The sequence below is a fragment of the Phyllostomus discolor genome, chromosome 14 (genome assembly GCF_004126475.2).
Source record: "Phyllostomus discolor isolate MPI-MPIP mPhyDis1 chromosome 14, mPhyDis1.pri.v3, whole genome shotgun sequence".
Taxonomy (NCBI): Eukaryota; Metazoa; Chordata; class Mammalia; order Chiroptera; family Phyllostomidae; genus Phyllostomus; species Phyllostomus discolor.
In genome coordinates this window covers 20,960,110-20,984,343 of record NC_040916.2, presented here as the reverse complement: position 1 = coordinate 20,984,343, position 24,234 = coordinate 20,960,110, and the positions used below count along the sequence as shown (strand labels likewise).

General features: G+C 57.4%; 1 protein-coding gene across 1 annotated transcript in view; it reads right to left on the bottom strand.

Annotated features, from left to right (window-relative positions):
- Positions 1-23,470, bottom strand: part of TNR (tenascin R) — a 62,542-nt gene extending 39,072 nt beyond the window's left edge. Inside the window, exons 1-6 of the mRNA XM_028530776.2 lie at positions 22,972-23,470; positions 20,127-20,603; positions 13,515-13,778; positions 10,218-10,333; positions 7,714-7,864; positions 2,550-2,819 (exon numbers count right to left, since the gene is read on the bottom strand). Coding sequence (XP_028386577.1) covers positions 2,550-2,819; positions 7,714-7,864; positions 10,218-10,333; positions 13,515-13,778; positions 20,127-20,603; positions 22,972-23,470 — 1,777 coding nt within the window. The remainder of the gene's footprint in view (positions 1-2,549; positions 2,820-7,713; positions 7,865-10,217; positions 10,334-13,514; positions 13,779-20,126; positions 20,604-22,971) is intronic.
- Between the last annotated feature and the right edge of the window lie 764 nt (positions 23,471-24,234).

The window sequence follows — 24,234 nt, the reverse complement described above, 5'->3', positions numbered from 1 at the left end:
GGACCCGACATTCCCAGTGTTCCTGATGCCAGAGGAGGTCATGCCCAGGGATGAGGGCTTGTTGCGGCGGCGGGGGGGGGCGTCGGGGTGGGGGCCTGTGGCTGGGTGGGGTGCAATGGTTAGCACTCCAGTCAAACGGTCTGAAGCCTGATCTCTGGGAGGGGCAGCGGGAAGGCACCCCTCTGGGGGCGAGCTGGGCTGGTCCTGGCAACCTGTCTGCAAGCCAGAGGCCATGCAAGGACCGATGTCCGGGGGGGTCCATGGAGGAGCTTAGGGCTCTGGACTCTGGGAACAGCTATGTCTAGTCTCTAAACGACGAAGCAGGTTCAGCAGCTTTCCTGCTGGACACTTGCCTCTTGCTTCCTGTGACCGACTCCCGGGCGTGGGCCTGCTGGCTGTGTGTGGCCAGGCCCTGCCTGCCTCTCAGACGCCACCGGCACTGCTGGCCCCTGCACTCGCTGGGCCAGCTGCACTGCCCTTGTCCCCGCCCCTGAAGCACTTCAAGCCGATTCCCTCCTTCGGCTCCGGGGAGGGGCGTTTCTGAACTGCTCCCTCTACACCCTCCGTTCCCTTTCCCCGCGTAATATTCACGCACGATGTGGCCCTGCGTGCTTCCTTTCTTCCTCCTCGTCCCGTTCCCCCATGGGAAGGTGACTTGTAAGAACTGGGGTCTTGTCTATCTATCGTGTTTATTCCGGAGCCTCAGCATGTACGCTGGGCAGTGCGTGGCGTCGGGCCGGTGCTCGGTGAGTGCCTGCGTGCGCAGTATCTGAAAGGACGCGGTCGGGTCTCTGTCAAGTCTGTGCCCCGAGAGCCCCCGGAGACGTCTGGCTAAAGGTCTCAGCCGCGGGGCTCCCAGGGGTGCTCGGGATGCGGCGCTGCAGGGAAACGAACGGTGTGGCTGAAACGCAGCCAGTCCTGGCTGGGAGGCCGGTGCCATCGAGTCTGAACGTGGAAGGGAATCCCAGCGAGCAGTCACTGTGGACAGGGGTGTGCCCCCAACGGTGGCGACTTGGGCCTCCGTGTTAGTTTCCTAGGGCTGCCATGGCAACCTACTGCAGACCGGGCGGCTGAGACAGTAGGAATGGGCTGTCCGGGGGACTAGAGGTCGGATCAGGAGCTGGTGGGGCTGCGTCCTCGTGGGGCCCCTGTGGGGGAATCAGCGCGGAGCTTCTCACTGGTGGCTTGCTGGCCCCTCGGGCACCGGCTGGCTCATCGAGAGTCACCCCAGTCCCTGCCTCACCTTCACAGGGCGCTCTCCCTGGGTGCCGTCCATCTCTGGGCCCAGACCCCCCCTTTCTACAGGGACACAGTCGCCCTGGAATGAGGCCCATCCTAATGACTTCATCTGATCCTCCAAGTGAGGCCCCCCCGTCTGCGCAGGTGCTGAGGGCTAGGACTCTGACATCTCTGTGGGGAACACGATTCAACTCTGGACAGGTCTGGGGCACTGGGGTTGAAGCAGCAGCTGCCGGCTGGCCAGACGCCCCCGTGGCTGCATCAGCCCCTCGAGGGACGGATGCTCGGACAGCAGGCCTCCCACGGGCACAGGGCTGCGGTGGGACAGGGCAGGGCTGTCCCGCAGGGGCCTGGGTTTCCTCGGGCAGCTCCCTCTCTCTCTCCTGTCGGCCTTGGGGAGTTTCCGTCAGGGCTCTGCCTCCCCAGAGCAGCCCTAAGACCCCGGCAAACGTCCCGTCCCGCTCACCAGGCGGGAAGCCCATCTCCGTTTTAATTGCCTGTGCAATCAGTGCACGCCTGGCGCTGAGGCCCTCACCTGGGAAAGCCCTGCAGCTGATTCGAATTTGAGCGGAGTTCTGAAAGGTCGGAGGCCCCACCTTGAGAAACCCGGCACTGCTTGCTCTCTTGCAGCCCGCACCTGCTACCCCGCCCCGCCCCTGGCCTGGAAGGCTGGTGGGCAAAGCTGCTCGCAGGCCCCCACCCCCACAGCCCCCTCTGCCTGGAGCAGAGCGGAGGGGCTCTATCCAGCCTGCTGGCTGCGGGAGCAGGCGTCCCATGAGCCTTTGAGACTGTGCTTACAAACGGCCGCGAGAGCCCCAGAAGCTCAGGCGGAGCCGGCTGCCGGGGTCCAGGCAGGGCTCCGCGCAAATCCAAGGGGTGCCATCGCGGTACAGCCACCACGATGGATTTACAGAGTTATTGCAGCCATTTCTGCAAACAGCAATAGAGACTCCTCTCCCCAGAACTCTCCCCAAGTTGCCATTTGGGCTCGTAATGTGGATGAGCAAACGTCTTCGAGACAAAGCTTTCATTTTACAAATGGGAGCACTGGGACCCTGGGGCGAGACTCGGGCCGGGCCACCAGCCTGGCCGGTGACGGGAGTGCACAGGAGCGTGTGCTCCAAGGACAGGCGCGTCCCTCTACTGTGCTGCAGCGTCCGCGGGGGCCCTGGGGCCTCTCGCTCCTTGCAGCATCTGGGCTGACGTGGCTGCCCCAGCGCGTGTCACCTCGCTCCCGGACATCCCTCTGGCCCCAGCCGCACCACCGCCAGCTGGCTCCTCCCCCGCCCCTCTGCGCACGGCAGCCTCACCTGTCGTGAACCGGGTGGTCGTGGCCTTGCTCTCGTTGGCCCCGCGGATGGCGCTGGCCCACACCTGGTAGCGGGAGCCGGGCCGCAGGGCCTGCACCGAGTACTGGCTCAGCGGGGGCTGTAGCCGGAAGGTGGTCTTCCCGCCTTCCCCGCCCTCCAAGCCGTACTTCAGGAGGATGAAGTCGACTTTGGCCCGAGGGGGGGTCCACTCCACGAAGGCCACGGTGTCGGAGACATCTCGCACCAGGATCTGCGTGGGCCCGTCGATGACTGGAAGGGAGGATCAGACAGAAACGGGCGTTGGAGCGATGGGCCTCTGACATCCGTGCTCTCCCTCCTGCTTCCACTGGCCTGGCCAGCCCGGGAGCGGATGCGCGTTGTTGCCCCATTTCACAGGTGGGCAAACGGAGGCACAGGAAGAAGTCTCTTTCCCAAGGACACGGTTTGGCCAAGGGGTGACGGGCCCTGGAACCCAGGGCTCCTGAGCTTCGCTGTGACCGGGCTGTGGTTTTTCAGTCCTGGCCTTCCCAGTTTGGGTGGCGGGGGCTGGGGGGCACTTCCTGGCTTGAGGGGGCCGGCGCTGCTTCTGTCTGCAGATCAAGGGACAGAGCACCGAGACCCGAGCTTCTCAGTGCCCAGCTCTGAGGAAAGACCTACGAGTCATTAGCCTATCTGAACACCGGAGACGGCCAGTTGGCTGCCGCACAGGCATCGTGAGACTCCCAAAGGGGTCCCTGCTCAGCGGTACAAACAGCTCAGTCATCCCGGCTGCCGGGACACTCCCAACACCCGACAGGCGTTTACATTTGCAACACGCAACGTGCCTTCTGGGGGAACTCGCTCTTCTAAAAAAAAAAAAAGACCTCAGTTTTGGAGCAGTCTCTGTTTCCCCACCTGTTCTTGCAGATTCCCGAGCCAGAAGGACCCTGTGGTCACACCTGGTCCCTCTAAGTCACTCAGCCTGTGTCCCTCCTGAGCCCTGGCCTCTGGCACGAAGCAGCGGAGGGGACATTGTTGTGGAATGGCGTGACGCTAGGAAACCTGGCTGGTTTCCTGGGGAGCCCCCATTCGTGGGTCCTGCACCCCCTTGGGACCCTGTTCCCGTGGAATTAGAGGGTGCGGGTGGGGCGAGGCGAGAGAGTGTAGACGGAACCCGGGAGGAGAAGGGACTCGGGGAGGAGGATGGGCACCGGTCTTCTCCACCCGTGGTACGCTGCCTGGCCCTCGCGCCCTTCTCGAACGACCACTCATCCTCCTGCAAAGGTGGGCCCGGCCTGCATGTTTACGTTTATTCCGTGACTGCAGCTTTCTGGCTGGCACGGATTCACATGAATATTCTTCAAGGGTGCGGAATGAGAACCAGGGACTCTGGTTCCCTGGCGAGTTGAACTTGGGCCATGAGAGTGGCTGTGGCCATTCTCTACAGAGTTCACGCATCAGTGGCAAATGAGAGAGAGAGAGGGAGAGTCAGGAAGAGGAGAGAGGGAAGGGGATGGTTGGGAGCTGACTGCAAGGGGTCCCGGCCATGTGATCAGGGGGTTGAACCTTCAGCCCCAGCCTTGATGGATGGTCAGTCGGTCCGTGGGGCCTGTGCACCGAAGCCTTCCTACAAATCCGGAAGGACTGGGTTCGGGGAGCTTCCACATGCCTCTGTGTCAGCCACGTCTGAACTCCACCAGGACAGAGGCTCCTTGGACCAGGACCTCTGCCTCTGTGTCTCTTCATCTGGCTGTTGATTTGTGTCCTTTAATAATGTCCTTTGTAACGAACCAGTGGTCTAGTGAGCACATGGATTTCCCGAGTTCTGTGAGCTGCTCTAGCAAATTAACTGAACCCAGAGAGGTGGCCGTGGGACCCTCCGACCTGTAGTCGGTTGCTCAGAAGCACAGGTGACTTCTGACAGCCGTCTGACCTGGAGGATAGTCTCTCGGGACTGAGCCCCCAGCCCGCTGGCTCTGCCGCTCTCTCCGGGTAGGCTGTCAGAGCCCAAGTGGATTGTGGGACACCTGGCTAATGTCGCAGAGAACTGCTTGGTGTGGGGAGCCCCCTCTCTCCCCCACTGGAGTTGGGGACAGACTTTTAGGAGCAAATATACAGAGAGAAGCAGAAATGGGTGACTTCGTGGAGCTTTTAGACAGAGAGAGTAATGCGATTCCTGACTTCCCGTTTTTCTGGTTCAAGTCTTTAGGGAGCTCAGACGCATTTCTGGCCCCGGGGGTTCCCTGAGAGGCTGCCCTTCCAGTAAATTCTCTCGTTCGCTTCAGCTGATAAAGAAGAATTTCTTCCCCGTTACCAGAGAGTCTTGACTAAGACCGACTCTGGAACCAGTCCGCCCTGGACCACCATCTGCTCTGTCTCCAGAGTGGAGTGCCTTCCCGAGCGGTCTCAGCCCGACCTTGAACCTCTCAGTGTTGCCCAGGTGGGCCTTTCCCAGGTCACCCCACCTTCCTTCTGGGTCTAGCCCAGGCCCGTTCTCTATTAAGCAGCTTAGGACTTGGGGTCCAGCGCCAGCCAGAATGAAAATCACCGGACCATTTTGGTGCCACCTGGTTTGAAGTTGGAGTCGAAGTTTGTTTTTCCTATCTGGGGCAATCACATGATTGAACAGAACATATCCAGATGTTTCCAGCATGCTGTATTTAGTGGTTTTCGATAACTCGGGCCTTTTAAAATTTTGTTGAATTTGATCATGAGCCAGGGAAATGGTCTCCTAGCTGCTGTGTAAGCATAACGCCTGGAACAGGTAGACACTCAATAAATGGGTGTTTGATAAGTGGGAGGAATGGATGAGCCTCTCCCTCCAGGAGAAGGAAGCGAAGTTCCCCTTGTGGGGGGGGGGGTAGATGTCACAGAAACTCAGGTGACCTTGTCAGGCTTTTATCCTGCAAGGCTTCCCATCCCCCCAACCCCAGTCTTAATGCATTGCCCCTATTAGAAGGTGACGGGGCGCCAGAGTGCTGTCACCGCAGGAGGTCTTGTAATTTGCATTCCCCCAACGACCTGCGGGGAAGAAGCCAGTCGGAGGGCCAATGAGGAGGCAGGGCTTCGCAGGAGGGGGCTGGTGTAGGTCAGGCCTTCGCAGGAGGAAATAATTAAACAATCGCTTTCTAAAAATAGCAGGCAGGGTTGGGGAGCCAATGGCATTTTCTGTGGCCACGCTTGGATTCGGTCTTTCCTTGGCCGCTTGGTTGAGCTATCTCATTCCAGCCGGGAGGTGTCGGCTGCTTCCCCTTGGGCCCCGACGTCTAAACAAACTCAAGTCCCGCCCGCAAAGTGAGCTGGAATGAACAGTCTTCCTGCGTTTCTTTTCATGGCTCTGTACACAAAGCCAAAATATCAACTAGGACATTTTTTTCTGAACTGGAAAAAAACTCTTCCTTGCTTTACCACACATTTCTAGATCTGGAACTTGGAATGTTCACCTCAAGAAACTTCCAAACCCCCCAAATCCTGCAGACTTTGTAACAATGTGGTCTGAGAACAAGACTGAGGGTTGGACCGTCTTCCAGGAGTGCAGCTATCTGTCTGGAAGGAAAACGCTCTGCAACCTCGATGCTCTCCTGCGCCCCCCACTGGCCCTGCCTGGAGCCACCTCCTCCCTGCAGTCTGTGGTCTGCCGCCGGTCCTCCTCGCTGTCCAGTCTCGGGGACGGCCGGGGGCCCTGACACGCTCCACGCCAGAAAGGAGAATCCACGCTGCTCAGGAAAGACCAGCTCTTCGGGCTCCAGGTGGCCCTGGGGAACTCTGGCCACAGCACCTTGGCGACCCCCACAGAGCCCTTCTGGGTTTTCTGGCTGTGGACTCTTTTCTGGAACATATCTGGATTAGAACACTGGTTGAAAAGCCTCTTTTGGGGGGAAGAAGAGTCCCCTTCTCAAAGCACAAACTCTCGACTGACTGACCGTAGAAAATGTGGAGCAGATGAGGATGAGGCTGCCTGGGTCGGAGGGGCGATGGGCACGGGGTGGGGGCGGTGCGAGCAGTCCCTGGTGGCCGGGCGGCCTTGTCACCCTGGCCTCGGGGTGCCGCGCGGAGGGGCCCAGCGCTCTAACGGAGCCTCATCGGATTCCACAGCGGTTTCAAACCAGTGTTCTCTAGATGGAGCACCAGCCCCAGCGCCTGAGGCTGTTTAGTTTGGATCCAGGGAGCACAGTATGAGTCACTAATGCAGCCTGTCTCGTTTGGCTGCACCGTGGCTCCCTTTCGGGGCCAACTCGCCCTTCGTCTGGGGCCCGTGACCGGCCTTCTTCCGTGTGGATTTCTGTTTATAAAAACTGAAGCTACACCAGGGCGCACCTGTCTCGTTCCCGAACAGGGAAAGCTGCTTAACCTCCGCATCTCCGTTCCCCCATCTATAGTACGAGGGCCCCAGAGGATACCAGATGCTGTGTATAGCTTTTGAACATGGCTTGGTGAGGGCACACAGGTATGTATCATATTTACTAATTCACAGCTTTCAAGCCGAGCAGCCTTTGCTAGCCGAGGAAATGATACGGCAATGCTCGGCACAGTTAACGAGTCAAATGGGATGGTCTTGCACGAGACGAACTGTGGGGAGGACAAGACAGATTTCGGCTGTCCCCTGGAACAGTGGCCTGAGCCCTCCTGGCTGGTTTTTAATGACGAGTCTCCTGCACTCGCCCTTCCGTGTGTGTTCTCCTCGGAGCACACGCGGCTGTGCCAGGCACACACTCTCATCAACACAGTGCAGTTCCTTTCTGAGCTTCATCCGACTTAGTTCTCCTGCCGGCTCGGCGAAGGAGGTATTACTGCTCACCCCTGTGACGTGGATGAAGGTTTGGGAAGGGTTGGATGCCTTTCTCCCAATCTCGCGGGGGGTCCCAAAGCTCCCGACACTTGGGGCTGACGAATGAGACCTCCCGATGAGTGAGTTTGGCAGCAACACGCTGGAAATCGTAACAGAATTTCCCCGTGGAACACTCTCCCGGATTGCTGTGCTTGCGAGGAGAAGCAAGCAGGAGGATGTCCCGCCCAGCACCTGGGAGAGGAGCATCTCCATCTCCAGGCACCGAGGTCGTTCTCAGCTCTGGAGACATCCTGGCACCCCCACGTCTCCCCAGCTCTGGGCGAGCCTGCAGTCCCTCCTCCCGAGGGGCCCAGGGGCACCTCCACCTGCGGAGGAAGGAGGGCGGGAGGCACTCACCGGTGGAGACGCTGGCCGAGGTGGGGGGGCTCCGGGCCTGCTCCTTTAGAGCCACCACGTTGACGATGTACTCCTCCCCCGGCTTCAGTCCCGTCTGGTTGAAGGAGGTGACATCGCTGGGGAGCTGGGCGATCACCCCTCCTTCATTGTTCTGGGGGACCGGGGGGAGGGGGAGCAGAGAAAGCAAAAGGAAGTCAGTGGGAGAGAAAGGTGTTGCAAGCACTGCGTGTGCATCGTGGGGCTGCTGTTCCTCTTCCCTCCGTGAGGACAGCGAGCGCCTGGGGGCAGGGACGACCCCCAGCGGGCTCGGCGAGGGGGCCACCTCTCTCAGGGGATTTGGCTGGTGGAGAAAATCAATTTTCAAGGACATTTCTTTGGCCTTTCCTGAGGCTACTGAGTTTGCTAATAAAAATGGGTCAGCAGGCTGGCTCTCGCCAAAGATGGAACGTTTGATGGTTAGAGTTGGCATCTGTCAGACGTGGGGGCATTCGTCATGAGGTTGGAAGAACCCTGGATGTGCGTAAACAGCTCCGTGCACACCCACGACACTCGCCAGACTAAGGCATTTCCAGGGTTGTTGTTTTTTATGAGCCAGACCTATTATTTTATGTCTGGAGTTTCTCATGGTGTTACTCTGGGTGCGAATTCATCGATGTCTGGTTTCCTGTTCACCCTAATGAGCTAGGAGTCTGTGCTGCAACCAACCATAGGTGCAGGGAAAAGAAAAAGGCAGCATGGAACAGAAAATAATTCAGAGGAGAGAGGAAGGAGACAAACTGGTGGGAGGGAAAGTAAGAAAGGTCAGTGTGATGATGTTGGGCCCCAGGTTCATTACCTGCCTGCCTCCCCGCCTGTCTGTCAGCACACACTTTCCATGTGCGTCCCTGAAAGTGGCAGAGCAGAGAGGACTGTTCTGTGACACCGTCCTTCTCCCCTATTCTCTGGGCTCTCTTCACGCTGCCTGGAGTGCCACGTATGAACTTCACAGCCATCCTAGAAATCAGTGTGGAAAGTGCGGCCCAGTGACCTCAACCTACAGATCACATCTACTCTATGCGGCCGTGTGTTTGACCTTGGCATGCCCTAGCCGGCCCTTGTTTTGCACAGGTTGAATGTAAACCAGGCAAAGCTGGCATCGTGTTTTCTGCCTGGGTGGTGGGGTGCCATGATTCTCTCTGCGTTGTTATAAACCCACCTGCCCACTACACTTTACCGGCTGTTTTAACACAAATAAGACGGTGAGTTAAGTATTGCATAGCATCTCGTATAGATGTATTGAACTTGTGATGGTGTGATTGCACACGAGAGGGAGGTGCATCCTGGTACAGGGGACACAGCCTTGGAACAGGAAGTAGACACCAGGTTCCTGGATCAAGCCTGCCACCAACTAGCTGCCTCAGTTCAAGTTCACAGAGCCTTGTCTCTATAAACAATACAGATTGGATGTAAAATGAAGGGTCTACTCTGTGAACTTGAAGGTCTTCTGTAGCTCCAGTGGCCCGTGCCTGTAAGAATGGCGAAACCACAGTCTTGTTAGCCAGAAATGTGTCATGTACCATTAAGTCTGATGAATGACTGGACAAACGCTCCTTGATGTTGAAAGATGAAGCCGGAGGGGGGAATGTGATTGGGCATCATGGCCTATGAGTCCCGGGGTTCGGAAGGACGTCAGCAGGCTTGGCCAGTCCCAGAAAACCTGCACGAGTCAGGGGCCTCTGGCAGTTTGGGAACGTTCGTTTTAGGATTAAGGAAATAAAACACTACTTTAGAGAATGGAAAGGAATCTTGGGATACTTTTAACTCATAAAGACTAATCATGGCCCTGGCTGGCGTAGCTCAGTGCATTGAGCGTGGGCTGCGAACCAAAGTGTCGCAGGTTCAATTCCCAGTCGGGGCACATGCCTGGTTGCAGGCCATGACCCCCAGTAGCCGCACATTGATGTTTCTCTCTCTCTCTCTTTCTCCCTCCCTTCCCTCTCTAAAAAGATAAATAAATAAAAACATCTTTAATAAAAAGACTAATCATGGAATCTGTTTACGGAAAACTGTTCTCAATGAACGGGTTACAAAGGGTGCTTCTGTGGAGGGCTCCATACCTGTAGAGGCCGAGGCCCCGCAAGCCAACCTCCAGTGCCTCTGTGGGCCCAGACTGAGGCTGTGGGCCGACCACGTGGCTGGTTCAGGTGGGCTTTCCCCATGTCCCCAAGACAACCCCGAGCTGTTGGAAGGTCTGGTACTCAGACTCACTAATGACCACAGTCCGGGAAACCCCAGAGCCTTCTGAGCACAGGGCTGGGCTGGTGTCTGCTTCCCAGGCTCAGGGTCATTCTTGCTGATTGTCCCCCGCCATGCCTTGCAGCCCAGACAGCCACAGAATGCCCCGCTGTGTCCTCAGGGGTGGAGGGAGGCACTGGGTAGTGCCCTCCTCCCCGCTCCTCGCTCCACGGAGGGGGTGAACGTGCCCCAGAAGGCTGCTGGTTTAGTGGTCCGACAGGCGGGGTTACCTTTGGAATGAAGCTGATCTCCCAGCCATCGAAGGAGAAGGAGAAGGGGTCCCACTGCACCTCCACGGTGGTCTCCGTGATGGTCTTGAACTGCAGCCCCCGCGGAGTGGAGAGATCTGGAACACAGCAGTGGGGGTGGCCAGGTCATGGCGGGTGTACGGAGAGTGTCACCGGGGCTCCGACCGGGTGTGCCCCCCATGCCGTGAGTGCGGTGGGCGATGCATCTGCTCCACACGGTGGTTCCCAGGGGCGGGGGCGGCCTGCTCCCTTGTGGCCTGGTGCCAGGTCTTGGAGGAATCCATGAGCCAAGGCAGCCCGATCTCATCAGCACTTATGTTTTCTATTCCACAACACCTTATCATGAAAGTACGAAAGTCAAGCCTTCCTCTCCTTCCTAAGGTGGTAGATCTCGGCATCTAACATAATACCTTCTTCTGGGAACCTGAGTGCTATCTTCGGAGGCCGTACAGACTCCCGAGAGGTGACAGGATGGCCAAGGTCAGCGTCCCCTCTCCACGCCCAGGAAGAGGGAGGCGCAGAGCTGGCTGGAGGAGTGGGACCCGCCCACTTCAGAACGAAGGTGGGGGTGCTTGCCTCGGCCCTCTGATGGACGGCGAGAGCGTTTCGTTCGCCCAAACTGCCACATGTAGGACGGCCTGAAATTGCCACGTCACGCCCACAAGCAAAGCACGGCCACACGCCAAGGCCGGGGCAGATCCTGGGGTCTGGGCTGTTATTTGACCGTCTCCTTCTCTCCAGAGGTTCTTCCATGATTTCTCCCTTCCCTCCCTCTCTCGCCTTTGCCTCCCTGCTCTCATTTCCTTCCTCTCCTCCTCCTCCTCCCCCTCTGCGCACGCGCACATGCTCGCACAGGCACGGGCAGGGTCAGTGAGGTGGACGCGAGGTCGCCCTGATGTCTGCCGGCGTGGCTTTTCTTAGTCCTGCAAGGCGCCTGCTTCCCACCGTGGCTTCGCCTCTGTCAGGATGTTCCTGCAGGGGAGCAAACAGACTCTCCTCCTTCCTGTGTGGAAGCCCTCTCCTGCTTCTGGGTGGGAAGGCGGGGCTGGTTCTGAGCCCACCTGAAGGTGTGCCAGGTGAGTTGACATGATTTTGTCCTTGTCACCTGGGAGTGTGCCTGAGGGGATGCCCCGACTTGGCATAAGAAATGCCACAGGAGACGGAAAACCTCGTCACGGAGGGGGCACGAGGGTCAGGGACGAGACGCTTGGGAGTCGGGCCAGGCCCTCGCTGCGGTGACTCATCCCAGAGCAAGGGGGGGAGGGGACAGTGGCAGATGGTGACCTGCCTCTCCATAACCAGAGCAGGTATTTAAAACCAGGTCTCAGGCACCAGAGGAGTTAAAGAAAAAAAAGGTCAAATATAAACAGAGCTAATCACAGACATACAAACAAAGTCGGCATTCACAGGAAGAGTCCGGTATGACCCCAGGACGCATTATCACCGGAAAAGCAAGGGACAGGGTGACTTCTTAAGTTCTGTCCCCGCTGCCTGTCTCTATCCTGGCACCCTTCAAAGCTCAGTCCTTGTCCTTGTGTACTCCGGGAGAGCTTCTGGTCAATTCTTTCTACAGTGACCTCCCCTTTTCCTGAATTCTCTCGGTATTTGTCACCCAAATACCATCTTGTCATTGGAGAATGACACACATCAGGCTCCAGCTTCCTATCTCATATTTAATGATAAGATTTTCCGACCCGGGGGCCTCTGGGTCACGGTCACCCCTTGCCCTGGTTCTCTACTACTGCTACCACCTCTGTGGCGTCATAAAGTGCACATTTGGCCTTGGCCGCAGGTTCCTGGCACACTGCTCCTAGGACCCTCGGAACCCTGGACTGGCGGGAGTGTCTTCTGTATGATTGATTATAAGACACCTGGTAGCTGGGGCTCCTAGATAGCTGGTCTCTAGAAAAATCCAGGCATGGTTAGAGGCTTGGCATCTTCAGCTCCACCTCCCAACCTCCATGCCCAAACCATTCGTGCCTCCACAGTCGGCCCCCCATCAGGAGCCCCGAACAATGGGGTTCAGAGAGCTTCCAGGCTGGGTGACACAGGGAGGTGCGGGGAGGCGGCATGGCCAGAGGAGGGGGGGAGCTTCACGCTCCTCCCCCCACGTACCTTGCCCTACACGTCTCTTCATCCGGCTTCACCCTGAGCTGTGTCCTTTGTAATAAGCTGGTCAGTAAAGCTCTTTCCTGAGCTCTATGGGCTGTTCTAATGAATCATCCAATCTAAGAAGGGGCTGTGGGAACCCCTTGAGTTTGTAGCCAGTGGGTCAGGAGTACCGGTGAGAGCCTGGGACGTGGGACCGGCACCCGGAGTGGGGGCGGGGGCAGGTCTCGGAGACTGAGGCCTGAATGCGTGGGACCTGCTGCTACGCCAGAGCTGAACCGAACTGCAGGTTGCCCAGCAGGTGTCTGAGAGTAGCCATGGTGTTGGAAAAAATGATCGAAGAATCCAGAGGCGCATAAAGAAAAAAATAACAGTGGCTTCCTGGCTCCTTCCCAGTCTACTCCCTAAAACAGTCAATGTTTATAGTTGGCATGCAATCATTTACAATCTTTCTGTGCTTAAATAAACCTATGCAATATAGATGCACACCTATAGGAGATTTTTCTTGTTAGAAATAAAAAAGAAAAATGCCCATTTCTTGCGGAGAGCAGTTTACTTGCTCCCTCTCTCTGTCTCTGACCCAGTCTTGCTCTGTTTTCTCCCCACTGAATTTTCCTAAACCGTGTCCTAGAACCCCAGTTTTATCATCACAATGGGCTAGCGGGCTATTTTGCTGAACAAATCATGCCAACTCTGAGAGAAGTGGGCATTGCCAGTTATGGCTTTAAATAAGAAAGATCCTTCCCCCTTACAAGGCCATCTATAACATGCCATGCAGAACGTGCTTATCACGTGTCCCCCTTCAGGTCCCCTGGTTTGGGGTCTCTAACAGGAATCAGTCTTTGTAATTCTCATCTCTCCTTGTCTTCCATCCAGACCCTGCCTTAGAACAGGTCAGGACTCAACAAGTGAAGGACTTGGAGTCCTTTGGCTCTGTAATGGACAGAGCTGCCTGGGTGTGGGGACTCTCTGAATCAGAAGTGCCTTTCTGACGACGTGCCCTTTCCTAAGTGGGTCACATCAGGAGCCTGTCCCCCCCCCCCCAGAGCGGTGACGATTGCAGGCGTCCCCAAGGAGCTAAGAAAAGACACTGCACACTCTCACGAATGCTCATGGTCTCATGTAGGAGGAGGACAGAACAATGAAGCAGGGCGGGGAGATGGTACGTACGGGTGGCCACCTTGGCCGTGATGGGGAGGCTGAGGATGTTGCTAATGACAGCGTGGACGCTGATGTTGTAGGTGAGACCTGGCTCCAGCTCGGTGATGGTGACGCCACGCCACTCCCCGGGCACCCGCTGCTGGAGCTGGAGGCCCGCCGGGGCCGTCGGCTGGTAAGAGATCACATATTCCGTCACTGCCATCGGCCCGTCCCACGCCAGCGCAATGGACCTGTCGCTGATACCAGCCACTCGCAGGTCCTCTGGAGGGGCAGCTGCCGGGAGGCAACACACAGACAGCATGAGCTCAGAGGACTGCCTTCCCCGCCCGAGGCTCGCCCCGCTGCCTCCCCCCGCTGCCTCCCTGCTCGCCCCACGCGCCCTGTCCGGACGTTCTGCCCGGCCCCATGGCTCAGGCGATTCCTAAGGCCCTTGGGGGCTGCTTCCTGTCTTTCTGTGCTCGGTTCTCCCGTCTCTAGGGGACCCCGAGTGAGTAGTGTGCTGGACCCGGCTCCTACGGACTCTCGGAAGCTGAATGTCAAATGCTTGCAATTTTGCAAGACGGTGGTTAAACACGGCCATTGCGGCAGGTTACTGCACGTTGCCGAGTATATTGTGCGCCCGTGTCTTTGGCCCAAGCTTTCAGGAGAAAAATCTCTCACTTTGATTTTTCAATTCAATTATTTATTGTTATTTAGATACTTGTATTTTGTATTACAAAGGAATTTTAGCATTTAGTTTAAACATTCGGATATCGTTATGCTTTCTAGAGACAACACTTTTAATCCATAAGCAAAAAATAAGAAAATTAAAAACATTTATCTAGACACAGAATTAGTACTACCCGTGTACTACCCATCCTTATTTTTGCCTCGAAAATTTAGGCAAAAACTGTGTATTATACATGGCAAAATACGGGTGACAGGTAAACTTCGAATTAAGTAAATTATACTAAAAACATATCCATAAATACTCAAAACTCATCACTTTCATATTATTTCACTACATTTTACTATTTTCGGTGGCCTTGAAGTAACCCACATGCGCTGTGTCTCCCCGGTAGGATCACTGACTAGGTGTGTCCCTCTGCACAGGGCCCCTGCCCACCCCGCATGTAGTGACGCCACGTTGGCCGTTTGAAACTGGCCTGGGGGGAGTGTTTACACCATGGAAACTGGCGAGTGCTGCAAAGCAAGGCTTTTTAGTTTTTTCCTTCAGAGAGCTAGTTATTAGATACTTAATAGCATACCAGTGGCCAGAATTTTTGGTAGTTTAATAAACTGTCACCAGAAACCCTGGAAGACAATATTTGATTTTGCAGGAGGAAATAAAGGCCTATTTCCAGTTATCTTGCAGAATATAAGACACCAAAACAATAAGCCCTGGACATCACGGACTGCTAAAGCCATTCAATACTGCCTTGTTGGATCCTTTTCTCTGTTAAAAAGAGACTTTGAGTTTTGAAAGAAGTGTAACTTGTATGAAACTGGTTTTAATTAGCCTTGATCTTGGGGATGATGATAAAGAAGCATTCTTGATGGTATTGCTTTTCTTTCTTGTTCAACTGCTATTTAAAGAATCACCAAAGATTAGACCTCAGTGAAGTGGTCTTTCATGTATGGTCCTCTTGGGAAGGGAAGATCCAGCCAAGAGTGTGGTATCAAATCATTGAACCTTTAAGACCAATTAGGAGGCTAAGTCCCGGGCATTTGTAATTGGATCTGCCCACAGATGGAATCAGAGATCGGGCCGATATTTAAATAGTCATAATTAACTTATAAATTTATATGCAGGGGGAGGCTTCAGCTAGTTTAAGAGTTGCCACTGGTTTTGAATTTCTCCTCTGAGAATTTTCTCTTTTAATTTTTACAAGCGCGTGGGACGGAGCCAGCTGCTGGCCACGGGCCCACTCTCTGAGAGTGCCTGGCCCTCCGTGGGGCTCACACGTGCACCCCCAGGTCCTCGGCAGCGGCAGTCAGGAGGGGCCCGGACTCTGGGGGAGGAAATTAAGACCACGTGTTTGCAACACTGAGCACTGGCTTCCATTTCTTTGCCCCAAGGTGCTCATTGTGGAAAACAGTCTAGACAGCAGAGCTTCCGGAGATGGCAGATGCTGACCAAAACAAAACATTAAACATTTATTGTTTACATGTATAAGGCTAAGGAAACGTAAATTGAATTTAAATAATTAAACTCTGCGATGGTAATGTAGGAGCACACATCATTCCTAATTCTGACGTTATCTGTGTCTGAGCTGCACTGGGGGGGGGGGGGCGGGGGGACACTCGGTGTGGTCCCTGCAGGGCCACTCCGGGGCCGAGGGGAGCTGAGCTGAGCTGCAGAACCGTGAGAGCAGTTCGCACGGTCACAGGCGGCCCTTACTCGGCGCCCGGCACCGCGCTGAACCCTCTGCGTGGATGGTCTCGCCCCACCCTCCCCCAGCACTGCGGGGTGGGGACCACGACGGCCCTGGTTTCATGGGTGAGAAGCAAAACTCTCTGGAAACGCAGGAGCGAGCGTTTGAGCCGGCAGAACGGGGGTGTCCAACCCTCGGCCCGCGGGCGGCATGCGGCCCAGGGTGGCTGTGAATGCGGCCCCACACAAAACCGTGCATTTACTTAAAACGTGATGAGATTTTTGGTGATGACGCGTCGCAGTGTGTTTAATGTGTGGCCTAAGACAACGCTCCTTCTGGTGTGGCCCAGAGACGCCAGAAGGCTGGACGCCCCTGGAGAACCTCTCAGCCAGTAAACAACGCCCCTTACATTTGCATAGCATTTCCCAGTCGCTAAAATACGTTCAGATGCACATTACAGCCAGAATTATTTTTAAAAATCCTTTATAGCAGCGCTGCAAAGCCGATGGGGCAGCTATAAGGATCCCAGCTCTACAGACTGAGACACCGAGAGCCGGGTTAAGGGACCTGCCCAGAGTCAGGGAGCTGGGTCCTGGGAGAACCGATTCTCAAGTCCATTGCGTCTGCACCCAGCGCTCTGTGCCCTCCCGTCCGTCGATGTGGTGGGTGTGGTCCTTCCCTTCGGCGCAGCCCGCCAAAGGACACCAGGTGAGAGGACGCTCCGGACTGTCCTCCAGGAGGCAAGCTCCAGCCCGGTGTGCATCGCAGTGCTGAGAAACGTCTTCTTGAACAGCTTCTCTCGTGCTGGTCTCCTGTGACTCAGCACAAGGGTTCCAGGCTTCCTCGGCGAGGCTTCTCCCGTCACGGTGACAGGAATGGCTGTTCCAAATGTCAAGGCTGCAACAGCTCTTGGGGCCTTTGGGACAGGTCAGTACCCCCTTCCAGTTCCTCCTTCCAGAAAACAAAGCTAATAATGCCAATAGAGGATGGCCCAAGAGGAGGATTTTAAAGTAAAAACGAGAGGCAGATGGATTTTTTTTTTGTCTTTGACAGCTTCACCCGGCAAAGTTGAATCTTGAGACCTGAGGCTGCCGGTACTCACGGCCTTCACCTCTGCCGAGGAAGCAGTGCCGGTGAAGAGCTCCTGAGAGCGGTGTCTCGATGGAGGGGGCTGCCCGGGGCCGCCCCCACCCGCCCGGTGGCTTAGCAGCAGCTGTGTACACGGGGTGTCAGCAATTCCCCTGAAATGCAACGGTACTGAACTAGAAAGCAAGCTGTGAGGGAGCCGTGTGCCTTGTGCTCTGAATTTGCAGGGGGGAAGAAGGGCGTGCAAGACAGTCTGAGGTTCCCACTTAGAAATCTGGGGGAGAGTGGGCAGTTAGAAAGGAATAACCCGTGGCGTGAGGAGCAAACGTGCCACGCTGGCTGCTTGGTGGGTTTGCATCGATTTCACACCCAGGTGGGGGAGCCTTAGAATGAGTCCCGGGAAGTGTCTCGCTCTAAGGAGTGAGTGACAACCATCAGGTGCCGATGGTTGTGCTGGTGGCCGTGCTGGCTGGCAGAGGCTGCTGGTGACGGCTCCCCACAGGTCTGACAGCATCCAGGGGGCAGGGGACCATGCTCTGCTGGCTCTTGTACCCCCTGGACTCATGGGGAGTCTTGGTCAGCACACTGACCAGCTCCCACGGGAACCTGCTTCACGGGGCAGGCAGGTGTGGACAATCTGTTTAGTGGGTTTGTCTTCCGCCTCCCACATCTAGCTCTTTTCATCATTGGACACAGCCTGGCTTTCATATCAAAAGATGATTTCTTTGTGTATGTGGCTTTTCAAACATTTTTAAACAATTCTGCTCTACTTAGCATCCCGGAGAGGATCAAAGAATGCTGGAAGGTGGTGGGCGACCAGCGTCCTCTTTCTCGCTGCACCACTAATTAGCTGCCTGGCTCTGGAAAAATCTCTGTCTCTCCGGACGGCTGCTTTTTACATCTGTGAAATGAGAAGTCCAGAGCCGCCGCTAAGGCCTGTTCTAAGCGCTCCTATTCACGACTTTACCTTCACGCAGCCAGAGAAAAGAGGGGAAAAGGCTGAGATGCCGTCCCGTGGCCCGCTACGAGCGGAGGCCGGGGCTAGGAGTCCCGCACGGTGGCCTCCTGAGCACTACATGGCATCACCCTCCTGCAGCCCGGGGGCCGCAGGATGACACCCACACGATGGGCGGCTACGGTCCACGCCCTTGGCAAGAGGAAGGAACAACTGGGAGCAAGCCCATGCTGTGGCCCCCCATGGTTTCACCTTCCTCCCTCCCACCGGCGAGGGCAGCAGGGACACGGGCGTGTGTGCACCTGGCCGGGGGCGTCCAGCCGTGGACACATAGCCCTCTCCCACAGCCTCTTCACGAAGATCAAGCTGAGGAGCGGTTTAGGTAACGGCCTAGATGGCTGTGGGCAGACACCCGTGGCGTTCGGTTTAAAAGGCATAAGAACGGTGCCTCCCGCAGCGCCTGGTGGCTCCAAGGTTGCCATAGAAACAGATGGAGATGAGGTAACTGTCCTTCCTCACATGCTTTGGAGCCTGTCATTTATCCGGGCCTCCGGAAGTGTGCCTCCCACAGCCCGGAGGGGACCTGTTGGCGGCGGCGTGTGCTCCTGGCTTGGCCTCCGCCCGGGTCAGCGACCACTATGCCGACAGCCGCCGAGTCTTCCCCGGATGGCCAGGAGGGGCTGTCTCCAGTTCAGTTTGGGCCCTGGGCCAGACTTGAGGCTCTGTCTGCAAAGGGACCCGCCCCTGGAGAAAAGCAGGGTCAAGATCATGGCAGGTACGGACAGCCCAACCGCGAGCACTCCTTCCGAAGCACGTGCACGACACAAGGGCCACGGGCACAGTGGCCCCAGCAGACCCTCAGCACCCTTGGGTGCCTTGCCCCATGGGTGGATATCGGCCCCCTCCCCCAGCCACTGCCTGGTGACTTCAGATTCTGAAACTCGGAGGCCGAACTTCTTCATTAAGAAGAGTTGGTGTGACATCTAAGTACACTTTTATAAAGATATTTCCATTCAGAAAGCAAAATTAGGAGGTTCAGTAAGATCACTGAATATGGAGAAACATGAAGGGACGTGGAACTATGTTTTCCCTAAGCAGTGCATTATTAGTTGTTTACTTGTGATTCCCCCCCCCCCACCCACAGCTGTTGTTGCCATGGATCTTCTGCATTAGATCTTCGTTTTGGGATACCACCTTTGTATTGGTGCCCATGGTGTGGATCACACATGGGGGTGGCCCCCACCTGCTGCGTGTCATCTGGACAAAGGGAGTCGCAGCCTTCTGACACTCCGCACTGACTGTCAGGATGCCAGGGGTTGCTGGCAGACCTTAGTACTTTACTCCTGTCTGCACGTAACTCCTCACCTACACACATACTTTTCCCCATGGGGGCGCTAGACCGTTTCATCAACCAGCAACACCTGGTGACGGGTACGCGCCTGCCTGGCTAGTCTGGCTATGGCCGACTCACCGGCATCTCAGGCGGCAGCGCTCAGAAGGGCTTGTCGCGGGACACGGGGAGAGGCAAGGCACGGTCAGTACTTTGCCTCATACAGTGTGCACCTTTTCACCCAAATCTTTGAGGGGAAAATAAGGATGCACGTTATACATGGGCAGTACCTGAAATACCTTGTATCTGTTTTTATGTTTTGTTCTTATTTGTTATATAAGATTTCTTGTACCATAATATGTGCAAAAATAAAGGCTAGAATTCCTTTATAATACAGAAACCAAGTATCTAAATATAAACAATTGGATTAAACAATGAAAGCAAAAGATTCTTTTCCTGAAAGTTCGGGCCGACACTGTGGGTGCGGGGTAAGCACACGAGCCCGGGATACGCGGCAGAACGTGGTGTTCTGGCGCCGGGGAGGGCGCTTGCGGACACCCACTGCGTTAGAGCGGCCCTGCCCAAGGAGGTCCCACGGCCTGTCTCCCCACTTTCCTCCACCTCAGGGACAGAGGAATGGGGTCACTGAGGCCATGGCCTTCAGTCTCAGGGGTCAGATGCAACTTGCAGCGAAAACCTGACCTTTTCTGCCCTCCCCCTTTAAGTCTGCCCCATCAATGGCGACGGGCTGAAGAAGCCAGCTCGCTCGGAAAGCAAATGAACATGGCCCGGTAGGGAACCGTGTTTGCCCCAAACCCGCCTTCCCTGCCGCGCCTCTGCCCTCTCCCGTTAGTGCGCTGGGCCACCCGCGCCCAACGCCCGGGAGCCCCTCCTACCTGCCGAGCAGTCCGGGCCCTGGTAGCCCTCGTCGCAGAAGCAGAGGCCCTCCTGGCACCGCCCTCGCCCGCTGCAGGCGCTCGGGCACCGCCGCTGGCCGCAGTCCTCCCCGACGTAGCCCTCCTGGCACCAGCAGGTCCCGTTGGCGCAGGCGCCCTTCCCCGAGCAGTCCCCGGGGCACCTGAGCGCGCTGCAGTCCTCGCCGGCGTAGGGCTCCTCGCACACGCACTGCCCGTCCACGCAGAGGCCCCGCGAGCTGCAGTCCGCGGGGCACCGGAGCTCGGAGCAGTCGTCGCCGCCGTACTCGCTGTCGCAGACACACTGGCCGTCCACGCACGCGCCCCGGCCCGAGCAGCCCAGCGGGCAGTAGGGCTCCGAGCAGTTCTTGCCGAACCAGCCCTCGTGGCAGACGCAGCCGCAGGACTCCAGGCTAAAGTTGCCGTGGCCGCTGCACTGAGGGACGTAGTCCAGTTGTCCTGCAAGGGTCAAGGGGAAGGTCAGAGGGCAGCAGAGGCACCCCCTGAAAACGGTGCATGGGGAGGGGTGGACAGAGACCCCCTCTCACTGCCCGGTCAGACTGAGGCTGCTGAGAGTTAATCTCAGCCTGTATAATCAGCTTCATAACTACTTCCCCCAACCTGGGTTGCCTGTGCTGAGCACAGTGCGGGGGCGAGGATGTGTGAGCTCGGGGCCTTCACACGCTGGGAGCTCACCTTCGGTGTGCCCCAGCCTGGGTTCCCGAGGAGGAGGCCTTAGCTGGGGATCACGTGAAAGTGACTCATCAGAAAGTGCTCCCAGGAAAAAACGGTGGGGAGAGCGGCTGTTTGGGGAGGGGAGGAGCCCAAGCCAGAGGCGTTGTCAGGCACAGTCCCCCGCGTGCAGTCCCTTGCATTCAGTCTGGCAGGGTACCCTGGTCACGGTGCAGGTGATGCCTCACTGAGAGTAAAAGGCCATCCCTGGGGGGGAGGGTGCATGCTCAGGCTCTTCCTCTGTCTCTCTGGGCGGGCTGAGAGGGGTCCCACAGCCTGAGGACGGCCCCTGACAAAGGCGCCCAGGTGCGGTGGGGACGGAAGGGGGCCCGAGGTGGTGTAGCCTGGGCACTGAGCCCGCTATGTAGGGCAAGGTCGTACGTGCCGTAGCCCCGCCCCGTGCCTCTCCTTCCTGCCATCCGACTCCCTCTGCTCATTCATCACGACTCAGCTCCAGGGTCACCTCAGACGCTCCCACAGCCTCGGTCTCATTTAGTCGCCACTCGCTGTGATCTCTTTAGGATTCCGTGCTTATCTCTGTCCCGGCCCTCGCCACGCCGTAACTACAGCAGCTAATTTATCTGGCTCACATGAATCAAACAAACTTATTAAGCAAACACAAACCCGGCACCTGCTCGACATCCTCCTCTGCACTCGGCCTTGGGGATGTGAAGTGCAGTAAGCTATATCCTGTTTAATCTTGTCACTTCAATCAGCCCCCACGGCCCGAAAGGATGCGACACTGACATGGCTGAATGTGGCTCTTGGTCGTAGGCTTTTCCGTGTCTGCCAGGGAGCCTGGGGGGAGGCTGGGAAGAAGCCACCTACGAAGCTGCCCCGCTCCCCGGGCAGCAGAGCGCCCATGTTCACGGACACACGTGATTTCCCCGCATCCCTGGCTGGCTCCGTGGGAGAACTGACCTGACGTCCTCCCCAGCTGGAGACTGGACTCTCTTCCCGTCTGCAGACCACATACAGTTTTGGTTGGGAAGAGGGGCGGAGGTGAGAAAACCCACCACGCACGTCATTACTCAAAGACCGCCCCTCATCTGCGTGCGTCTCGGGATAAACGTGTCTGCTAGCCCGCTGGACACGGGGGCTGTCCGGGCCGCCTCCTGCTCTCACCCCGCGAGAGCCTGGAGACATTAGCAGGGAAAGCTGAACCCGAGACAGTACGACTCCCCTTCCTAAGGAGCGCACGGCCTGACTCTGGGTCCCTTCCAGGTGAGGGACAGTGTGCACCCGAGGGTGCAGACACAGCTCCTGTGTACTGGGGGGCGGGCCTGCCAGTGACGGCTAGTGCTTGTATGGGGCGCCCTGGACGCCAGGCTTCCACCTGAGTAGATGCTGTTATGTTCAGTGACTCCTGGCCATTCCTGTCGCTGTTTGTCGGTGGGGAAGGAAAGGCACTGGCCAACGCAACCTGCTTCAGGACTAAGCCAGTAAGAGTAGCAGAGTCAGGATTAGAACTCAGGAAGTCTGGCTCTGAAAACGTAACGACCCCTATCAGAGTCACACAGACAGCACTCATCAGGGGGCTGGGGTGGCTAGAGGAACCTCCCTGGACATTCAGGGGCCGGTGGGATAAGCTGTGTGAAGTGTGTGTGCGTGTGTGTGACCGGGTGTGTGCACGCGTGTGCGCTGGTGGAGGGTCGGGGGCCAGAACTTCCATCTTGCTGGGGACAACGGGGACCGGTCCGCAGAGACCTGGGTGCCCATCCTTTACTCAGATGGGAGAGAAGCTGCGACTGAGTGAGCCCGGCGCCTGCAGCCGCCAGTCCCTCGGGTTACCACGGATACATCCAACGCAACAGCCTGTGAAAACCCGGGACGAGAGCAGACAGACACCAAATTCCCCGCTCGCCATCGAGGCGGCTGTGTGGGACCTGGGCGCCGTTACCTGACTCAAGCCCCACCACCAGGCTGACGTGTTTCAAACTGGCCAAGGGAGTGGCCATGAGAATGCGGGTGCTGAACCTGTGGGGAAGGACCACCTTTCGATCTTGGAGGCGGTGCAACAGAGAGCTGCAGACTGGGGTGCCTGTCCCCGCCCCTTCCCCACCCAAGGCCCCTGCAGGCCAGGCCCCGGCCCTACCTGTGGCGGCGCCGTCTTGGCAGCAGCTGCCGCACTGGTCCCGCAGCACCGACACCTCCCTCTCCAGCATCTCGATGCGGCCGAGCAGCTCCTGCAGCACCTGGGCCGAGCCGGCGCACGGGCAGGCCTGTTTGGGGAGTTGGATCTTGTGGGTGAAGGTGACCTGGCTCTCCTGGTCGGAGGTCCGGCCCGGGCGCTGGGCCGGTGCCTCGTCGTCCGCACTCACCTCCCTCTCGGCGGAGGCCTCCAGCCCCGAGGAGCAGAGGCTGTCCAGGGGCACGTTGCCGTTGTACACCTGGTTGAAGGCCACGGGCGGCTCTGCGTCGTCGGAGGCGTTGTAGCCGGCCACGCCTCCCTGCTCCTCCTCCGCGGGCCTCCGGCCCCTCTCCGCGGGCACCTCCAGCCGACACTCCGAGGGCTTGAGCATGGAGCCCAGCAGGATCAGGTTGACGCCGAGGAGCACGGTCCTCAGGACCCCCGTTTCCCTGTCCGCCCCCATCCTCTCCGCAGGGCCCCGGGGTCAGCACCGGCCCGCGGCACACAGCATGGGGCTGTCGGGATCTGCAAGAGAGACAGGGCTGAGATGGCCTCTGGGACCCGTGCGTCACCGGGGCCACGCCGGGTACCGCCCTGCAAACCCACCAAGCGGGCCGCGGAGGACGTTCAAGGGCGAGGTTGGGAAGGGACAGGAGCTGTCAGGTCCTCAAAGCCCAGAGCTCTGTCCCCTGGAGGGAGGGATCCCTGACGCGGACACGGCTCCTGCGGAAGAACCCTGGGGTTTCCCAAAGACTGGTCTGGGACGCACGCGTCTGGGCCCCATGGTGGCGGGTGGTCCCAGCCAAGAGAACACGCGAGGGCAGGGGGCCCGGGGCGCCGTGCAGAGGCCACTTCTCCCAGGGAGACTCAGAGCTTCCTTCCGCGGCTGTGTGAGAATGAGCACGAAGTCCTCGTGGAGCCTCAGGCGCACCCTCACATTTCCCCAGCCGAGCAGGGGCCCCGCCAGCCACTTTGGAATAACTTATTAACTCCTCAGAGCTCATCTCTTCAATACAAATTGACTTTGGAGTAACCAACCAGGCAGATAATACAGTTCCAGGTAATTGTGGTTGTTAATAACCCTTGGGTACATTTGTGACGATCTGGGACTGTGCGCGCTGAACTTTCTTTTAATCTTCTCATTAGTGTAGTCCCAGCGCCGTGTGATCACAGGGGTCCTTTCTGCCGAAGTCCTGTTTAAATTGCTAAAATAATAAATCAGCCCCT